The sequence below is a fragment of the Solanum dulcamara genome, chromosome 4 (genome assembly GCF_947179165.1).
Source record: "Solanum dulcamara chromosome 4, daSolDulc1.2, whole genome shotgun sequence".
Lineage (NCBI taxonomy): Eukaryota > Viridiplantae > Streptophyta > Magnoliopsida > Solanales > Solanaceae > Solanum > Solanum dulcamara.
In genome coordinates this window covers 7,301,595-7,310,693 of record NC_077240.1, presented here as the reverse complement: position 1 = coordinate 7,310,693, position 9,099 = coordinate 7,301,595, and the positions used below count along the sequence as shown (strand labels likewise).

At 35.7% G+C, this 9,099-nt stretch overlaps 1 protein-coding gene and 1 long non-coding RNA gene across 2 annotated transcripts; one reads left to right on the top strand and one right to left on the bottom strand.

Annotated features, from left to right (window-relative positions):
* Positions 1-5,784, top strand: LOC129885877 (probable magnesium transporter NIPA4). The gene is made up of 9 exons (XM_055960342.1): positions 1-569; positions 2,062-2,118; positions 2,742-2,832; positions 2,909-3,069; positions 3,169-3,296; positions 3,411-3,548; positions 4,913-5,005; positions 5,187-5,292; positions 5,404-5,784. Exons 1-9 carry the CDS (start codon positions 395-397, stop codon positions 5,505-5,507), a joined length of 1,053 nt encoding a protein of 350 aa, XP_055816317.1. The 5' UTR covers positions 1-394; the 3' UTR covers positions 5,508-5,784.
* A 307-nt stretch (positions 5,785-6,091) lies between these two features.
* LOC129885878 (uncharacterized) lies at positions 6,092-8,723 on the bottom strand. The gene is made up of 2 exons (XR_008766151.1): positions 8,440-8,723; positions 6,092-6,612 (listed from the first exon to the last, which is right to left on the bottom strand). It is a non-coding gene; the product is annotated as an uncharacterized LOC129885878 (long non-coding RNA).
* Positions 8,724-9,099: the final 376 nt, after the last annotated feature.

Sequence of the window (9,099 nt, the reverse complement as noted above, 5' to 3'; positions counted from 1 at the left end):
TATATTACTCTTTCGTTCAATTCCCACTCGATCTATCAACTATACTCTTTCACTAAACCCGTAAATTCCCCAGTTGTTTATAGCTATTTCATCTTAATTGTGTGTTTCTCATTCTTCTTCTTCGTCATCTTCTGCTTTCTTCTGCTTCAGCACCGACAGATCTTCATACCCACTTCAATTCCCACTTTCCCCTTTTCAATTCTTGGCTACCCATATCCATTTCTTGGTATTTCATAGATCCTACACTGCACACTTGTTGCAGTGTATGTAACCCCACCTGGGTCTTTTCCCTTTTTTCCCCATTGGAGTGCTAATTTAATCGTGGGTATGATGGAGTAGTGAAGTTTAGGGTTCAAGATCTTTCATTTCTTGATTGGGTTTATTGGGGGTGTTGATGGCGTCAGAGGTTGTGGGTACTACTCAGAGCTGGAAAGATGTGTACAGAGGCATGTCATCTGATAATATTAAAGGATTGGTTCTTGCATTGTCTTCAAGCATATTCATTGGTGCTAGCTTCATCGTTAAGAAAAAGGGGCTAAAGAAAGCTGGTGCTTCTGGCGTCAGGGCTGGTAACTTCCTATTCAAATTTTGAAAACCAAACTACTTGCTTTATGTTTAATTTACTAGTGGGTTTAGTTTGTGTCTGTCGATGTATTAAGTTGATCTCATGAATGATAAAACACTGTTGCTATAGCTGTAATGGTATTTTCTTGGCTGAGATCTCAAGTTATCATGTAGATGTGTCAAGTAGAGTGACGTTTTCAGATTTTGTTATCAATTGATGGAATGAAATGGGCCCAAATAGAGAGAATGGATATGTGGCTATCTACTACTAGTTTGGGATTGGGTGTAGTTGATTGATGTTTATCACCTACGGGATGGTAGATCATAACCTGTCATATTTAGCAGGGTTTTATGGATTTATTGGTAGATCAGAAGAGTGTTGAAGTGTAATGTGGTCTGAGGACTATAAGTTTCCATGAGTCCTGAGTTAAAGTGTCATTTAGCTAGTAACCTACCTGCTTCGCTAAATCAAACTAATCAGCTGGAAGTTAAAACGTGAACAAACGTATTTTAAGTAATTCAACTTTGGATGTGTCATATGTTACAAAGATAGTAGAAGGGAAAAAGTACCATCTATCTAACTAAGTGACAAAAGCTACTATTTTGATGCTTTGGGTGTGGTGTGGGGGTATACAGGCAGATACCATACTTTATTCCATGCCCATCTGGAATAGGATTTTGTAAATGGATATTTCTTTCTGGACTTTGCCTTGTGTCGGAAATTGATATTTAGTTATAAGTGGCTTTGTGGTTTCCGCCTTTCCGGGACACTAAAGTGCTGAGAGTTCACTTGATGATCACAGGTTCAACTGTGGCATTGAGGAATGATGTTAATCTCTTTGAATAACAGACTCCTTGCTACTCCGAACGTGATTCTCATTGTATTTTTCTTTATTATGCTGTTAGGTCTTGGTTGTCATTAAAGATGAAACAGTAGAATAAATCTCGTCGCTATAGAAGCGAACGACTTGATCGCGAACTATAGTCTTTGTTTGTTCGACTGACCGATTCGAATCGATTGGGCTTCGTTGCAAATGAAATTTGAACTTAAATTTGTATCCTTACTCCTTAGGATTCATGGATGCAATCTAGCCTGATATGGATGACCTGATCCATCTGTAAAGTACTGCTGACATTCTTTGTATTTGTTTGATTTTACTACAAAAGTTTCTTGGTGCCAGTTATTTACCCAAAACATTTGTTTGAATGATTTTATTACCTGGAAAAACGCTTAATGTTATATAGTCTTTAACTTATGATTTAAAAGTTTTGATATGTGATCTTCATTCTTTCATTTGTCTGTCAAAAGTTTTTCCAGATTTATATGTTTCTATTAAAGAAGGGTTGTGGTAGGTTAACTGCTAGCATAAAAATGATTAAGAATCTAAGATGCAATTAAATGTTTTCCTATCACTAATTTAGTTTACAGTTCACAATGTTCTTTTATTCATTTCAGATGCACATTTTCTGTGACTTGACATTGATATATTTTTACAGGAGTTGGAGGATACTCGTATCTTTTTGAGCCACTCTGGTGGGTGGGCATGATAACAAGTGAGTTTTATGGACTACTATTCTTGCATGTGATAGCCCCCTTTTGCGACAAGCTTGGGGATGCTGCTTTTCTTCAAGTTGCATATTTATTACAATTAAAAGACGTTCTCTGGTTTCTTTTGGAGTTCAGTTGCCCAAAATGTGGTGGCCCTTGGTGTTGGTTACCATTTTATTTCTTATGTTCTCATGGTTGTTTTAGCCTTTTAGGCATGACCTTAATTAATAAAGATGAAGTTGTTTGTATAGCAGTCCTTTGTGCAGGAGCTTCATGGCTTCTCCGTACTTGTTCATCGATCAAAACTTTTTTGAAAATGATTTATAAGAAGTGCCATTATGGCTCATGATGTGTAGATTAACTAATTGCAAGGTGCACTCCTCTTCCCATCTACTTGGTTAATTTCTAGTGGAGCTAGGTTTAGTTAAAAGTATGGTTTTCATTAGGTGTTTGTTGCACCTTGTTTTCCATTGTTCTTTATGTTTTGTTAAAGATATTGTGTGGAGCTATGAAAATGTTGCACATTATCCTGTCTGGCGTGCAAATGTTTTTCTTCTTTTGATATTTTTAACCTTTGGCTTAATTCTATTGAAGATATGCTTCTAACATCTAGCTTCTATTCCAACAGTGATTGTTGGAGAGGTTGCTAATTTTGCGGCTTATGCATTTGCCCCTGCCATTCTGGTGACTCCTCTTGGTGCTCTCAGTATTATAATAAGGTATTGTGTAATTTTCATAGCTAGTTCAAATTTTGACTTTTATAATCTTGAGTATTGATGATGTTGTAAATCTCAGTGCTGTCCTTGCACATATTATTTTGCGGGAGAGGCTACATACGTTTGGAATTTTAGGTTGTGCTTTATGTGTTGTTGGTTCCATCACAATTGTGTTGCATGCTCCACAAGAACGTGAGATTGAATCTGTGACAGAAGTGTGGGATCTTGCTACTGAGCCAGGTAGTTTCTTTTTTCATATGGGTAATGTTAGCTGCTTTGTTTTCTTTAATATAATCTCCTAGAGCTTAAGGCCTTGAGCACCTTTTGGCTCACCTGCAGCTTTTCTCTTTTATGCCGCTTTGGTGATGACAACTTCCCTAGTTCTCATATTTCACTATCTTCCACGATATGGGCAGACACACATTATGTTTTATATTGGAGTTTGCTCGCTAGTAGGTTCTTTATCGGTATGTGACTGTAACTATCTTATTTATTTCTATCTGAATGATGTTGCTTTTGAGTTTTTTAACTTCAACACGTGTTTTTTTTTTCTAATAGAAATTTATGCTGTGGTATAACAGGTTATGAGTGTAAAAGCAATTGGCATTGCTTTGAAGTTGACATTATCAGGAATGAATCAGTTAATATATCCACAGACTTGGGCGTTTACTATGATTGTCATTGTCTGTATTATTACACAAATGAATTACTTAAATAAGGTGAGAGTTGTTCCTTCTTCTTGTCTCCTTGTTTGTCCCCAAATTTCTTCCAGTACTTTTGCATGCTGCAGTCCCTACTTGCTCTTGGAACATAGTTTTATATGGGTGAAGTGGGGTTGGGGTTAGACATTATTGGTTCATTGCTGAAATAAATATAAGCAATAAAGTGCCATCTGTTTTGTTTTCATAAAGGAGAATATCACCTCTCTGCTCTAACAACAAATCATTTCGCAAATCTATGATTTCACGATTTATTCAACATTATGCTTAATGATTGTTTTCTTAGTAAAAAATGCACTCTGTATTTTTATTTTGGTAGTATTAGTTCAAGTTTAGATGTATTTTTTAATCTTCTTTAGGAGTGTCTTGTGATCTAAGACTGCGGATCATAAAGGTTAGGATCATGCTCACTTTGGATTGCGATCTTACTTCTATGATGAAGCTTGGGCTAAAAGCAAAATATCATAGTAAAATGAGCAAGTCAATTACTTTTACATGTAATATGAAATTCAAATGTCAAAATTCATAATAAGAATTAAGTCGCAAAGACAAAACAAAAGAGCCTCAATAATCTTAGGGATCGTTTGGTTTTGGAGCAAGTTATCCTGAGATAATAATGACGGGATTATATAATGGATATACTCTTATTGCTAGATGATAGGTTCATTGGACTAAGAATGAGATATATCGAGTATAATATAGAACATGTGTTTGGTTTAAATTGGAAAAGTTGAGATAAACTTCTATTTACAATTGTAACGTAATCTTTCTTAAGAACTTTGGGAGAAAAGCTTTATAGTAAGGCAAATGTGTCATTTTATTGTTTTATCCCGGGATTGGTAATCCCTTAATTGTTATCCGACATATAGTATGGTGTAAAAATAACACAACAATTATTCTGGGATTGCTAATTCCGGAATAAAAAATTGTACCAATTATTGGAATAAGATAATCCCACAATTTATCCTGGGATAATAATACCTTATCCACCAACTAAACGACCCCTTCGAGAATAGTTATTCATCTTAATTCATATGCATTTTCTTGTACATGGATGAATGAGATATACCGGAAACCAGTAACTTGTAGCCCATATCAGGTATTTGCTTTCGAGGGGGATAATCATGCAAAATCAACATTAGCTCAAAATAAGAGTAGAGCTTGGTAAGGTTTACGTTCAGATTGTTTGGTGTATCAGCCAGTGCATTAGGATCAGATTCAACTATGCTCCTACACGTGAAGCAACCATTTCCCCCCAAATAAGGCCAAATTGAAGATATTGATTTTTTCACATGCGAAGGATATTTACCCTATTGTCATCTGTGATATTCCTCACCTTCCCTTTTTGTGATTCGTCAATGCAGGCGCTCGACACATTCAATACAGCTGTTGTCTCACCGATATACTATGTCATGTTTACTTCTTTAACTATTTTGGCCAGTGTCATCATGTTCAAGGTAACTCCTCTCAGTAGTGCATGTTGCAAAATATTAGTGACATTCAATACAGCTGATGCATTTTAGTGCTTGAGGCCTTGAGCAAGTGGACTTGTTTTTCATTTTTTTAATTTAGAAAGCTTATTTAATCCTCGGGATATGCTTCAGATTTCCTTATTCGTCTTCTCACTTGTGTGAACAGGACTGGGATAGGCAAAATCCAACACAAATAGTAACAGAATTGTGTGGGTTTGTGACTATTCTTTCTGGGACTTTTCTTCTTCACAAAACCAAAGACATGGTTGATGGTAAGCTCTTTGGGTTTTAAGTTGGTATTCTTGCACAAGTTTATACTCAATACATTTACTACATCGATAGTTTCTAAATAACATGCTCTCAAATTGTGGAATCTGATACAGGTCCCCCAATGTTACCTGTGCGACTACCCAAGCACACGGATGAGGAGGATGGTTTTGGACAAGAAGGTATTCCTTTGAAGCGGCAAGATTCTTTGAGATCATAGGGTGATATTTGTATTCCTCTTCTTTTTTCCCCCCTTTTCCTCTCTTTTCTTTTCACCCTTGTCCATGAAACCATTTTAACCACCCAAATTCAGTTACACAATTCCCTCATTTCTTCTTCTTCCGAGAAGAGACCACACCAATTGTATTCTATGGACTGTTTTTGTTATATGTAGTGAGAGTAACAAGAGCTTTTCTACCAATCCTTATAGCCATGAAATTTGCAGAAACTATGCAATTGTAGTGCCTATAGTTGATTACACTCTTGCCAGTTAGTAATATACTTCAGAGCCCAGAGCAGCGTGCTAAGAATAGAATTCTGGAAAATCAAAGAGTATTTCATTATTCAGCAATCTGCTCGACTTTACCATGAGGACGCAGACCCTGGGATTGCTTGAAATAAGTTTTAAAAAAATTCGACCTATTGTACCAAGTTAACAAAAAGGGAACTAAAATCGACTCTAGCATCAAATCTGCTTATATCCAAACTTGCACAATTGTGTTTGCATGTACATTATACTATTTTTTTTAAAAAAAAAATCAACGTTTCATGGATTAAAACAATGAAATAAATCTCAATTCTATATTTCAAACATTCAAATTCTGAAATAGTATATGATGCCGAATGAGAAAATCTTGCTCTGTTCATCAATACAAGCTGGTCAAAATGAGAGAATGCGTTCAATCTACAAGTTCCAGTACGCCACGGCCATCATCACTACTATTTATTTGCTAATGAAATTAAGTATGCCGCTGTCTTCTGAGGTTCAATACGCTATGGTACCTATGACATAAAACTAAAATAATTCCACAAATGTCATGCTCAACTTCTAAAACTGAGCAGTGATCCAGCTTTCTTGATTGCACTAAGAACGTCCATAAAGTAACAAGATATTTGGCTCTGAGATCTTCTGAGGAGGACCTCACTTTGGCTCCCTTTGCTACGGAGAACAACCAGGATATTGTATTATCTGAGGTCTGAAGTCATTTCTTGAACTCTATTTTTTCTGTATTTGCTTTAGCAGCCCAGACAGAGAAGCACAATGTGTTGACTTGTATTCACATTGCTCACAACAATATTTCAATGCTTCGATCACTTTTACACACCTATCAACACAGGCAAAATAGGAAATAGTCAGTAAAAGTATTCCACACTAATGGGTTGAGCTAGTAGCTTCCCAAATCGTCCTCGGGAATCTACAAGCTACTGCCTCTAGCTCACTAAATAAGCATGTACTTAAACATAAATTTTAAAGAAATACTAAGGGATGAAATGTGCCTATGGATCTATTAGCTAAAATTATAATAATGCAGATGGAGGCAGCCACGCAGATGTACAATACACAATGATAAGAGTCAAAGGCAAATGGATTCCCTTGCCTGGGCAATAAAAAAGTCTATGATTCTCATCTTGAAAAAAGAGTTTAAAGCTATTACAACTTAATTCCAAACTAGTTCGGGGCAGTCGGTCAGCTATATAAATTCTCAATATATATTCCACACTAGTTGAACTCATTTCATTGAAATACTCAAAAAGAAAAAATCTGCCTAAGAGGGGATATAAAAAATTTCTCGAAAACCGGAGGTTCTCTACAATTTTCTTCTGATAAATAGGTATCTCTAAAAATAAAGACCAGAAGTAAGTGGACGTAGAGCAATGTTAGAAATTTTTCCAGTCAGACTATGAAGCAACTAGAAATGACATCTATTGCCAGGTTTTGTCAATTAGTTTGCAGTCTAGGAACTTATAGCCACATTATCGCTTTATTGTCTCCTAATTCAGTTCACCATAAAGAATATCTGGAGAATGGCGTCTGCTAGTATTTTTTGGTGTATCTGGATAAAAAGAAATCACAGATGTTCAATGGCATCACTACTTCAAATCACTCCTTGAGGGCTAGGTGTCTTATGAATCTACTTGGATTTGGTAAGCTCCCTAAGTCCTAGTCTAAATGTCATGTATTGGAGCTAACAAAATCATTCTTGTAACTTCAGTAGTTCTGCTAATCGTGATGCTTCAACAAATCTATTTACTTCATCAAAAAAACAAACTCTCTCAATTCAATTCAAGAAGTGGCTAGAAAGAACACTTCGATCTGAGCATGTATGTGAAAGATTGCATATCTGCAAACCTAGCACTTTTCCATGGTTGATGATAATTCCCTTCTTTTGTTGGCAACCAAAGAGCAGTGAGAATAAGAAAATAGAGGATAGATAATAACTAATCTTGCATCACATTAGGGTTAAGACTGTTTAAATAGATCTTTTTTAAACTTAAATGCTGTACATCACCTCATATAAAAAAGCAGAGTTTTTTTATTAGCAAATTTTTCCTCATTTTGAACACAATATCCAGTAGGTTTACGATATTCCTCAGACACTTCCCCTAACCATTATTGTCAAAGAACAGCAGGTGAAGGAAAATAATTTGATTTTGCATTCTGGTAGGACAGTGGCAGTTCAGCTACAGTATGCAAATTCACTTGAACAGAAACCTTACTGATTGATTACACACAAAATTACTTGAAAAACAACTCTCTCTAGGACGTGACAACAATCCAAAAGCAACTAATAAGACTTTTCACCTCTCAATAATTTAGTTCCCCGTAGCATCAAACAATTCTTAGTTTTCTCTGCCTGCTTTTCCAACCCCCAAAAATATTTATATAACAATTACTAATACACAATCTCTCTTGTATAATTTCTAAATCCATTTTGCCCTATATGGGCCTGTTTTATTCAAACCCTAAATAACTTGTCCAAGGCAAATTGGGGGTTCTTCTCTACATTTTCTACTAACATACTAATCTCTTAAATAAACTGAAAGGCAAAGGCGGATCCCGCATTTGATGTTTGTGTATTTCAACACATGTCAAATTAAAAGATAACAGACCAAAAGAGCAGCAAAACTTAATTTATCGCAAGGAAACAGACCTTTGAGGAAGGAAATTGTTCTTGGAAAGACAAGCCTGAATATCGCAAGCCTGTTTCTTACAGGGCTCTTTACTCGCCTGTGCCATTTCTTCTTAATTTAATGATTTGTATCTTCAAACCTTCATTAAAAACCCTTAAATCTCTTCTTGGGTTTTCCAGAATTCTTACTTTCTAAATGGATCTTCAATAAATTTTGTTCATGTTTCAACTTTCAATGCGTTGAATTGAAGCCGACTTCGGGTATATATATGTAAGGTTCTATTCGGAGCTCCGTTTGTTTTTTGACTTACCCGTAGTCAAACTGGATGGGCCACTTGCCCTTTGGGCCTGTTTTGTGTTCATCTTTCATTTTTGACCTCGAGACAAAGTGTGACATAAATTTATATTTTTCATATCATTATATTCATAAGTTATGGTCCACATTCTTATAAAACTCATGTTTAGCGATCAACAACCAATTTAAAGGAAAACCATGCAAATTGCATGTATTTTTTTTTTATGTCCATTAGGAGTCTTAAGCTGGTGTTTAGTTGGAAAAAATATACATTCAAAAAGAGTGTTTAAATTTTCCATAACAAACCCTTTCGGCGTTTATGAGGCTTTGCAACAAGCAAAGTACTCCATAAATAGTACTCACAAAATCAAATCCAACTTGTCCGT

Bases quoted from the DNA above. Each gene is read 5' to 3' on its own strand.
- LOC129885877 (XM_055960342.1), top strand. From the start codon at position 395: ATGGCGTCAGAGGTTGTGGGTACTACTCAGAGCTGGAAAGATGTGTAC. The intron at 2,119-2,741 runs GTGAGTTTTATG...CTATTCCAACAG, and splicing joins GTGGGTGGGCATGATAACAA to TGATTGTTGGAGAGGTTGCT. The intron at 2,833-2,908 runs GTATTGTGTAAT...TGTAAATCTCAG, and splicing joins GCTCTCAGTATTATAATAAG to TGCTGTCCTTGCACATATTA.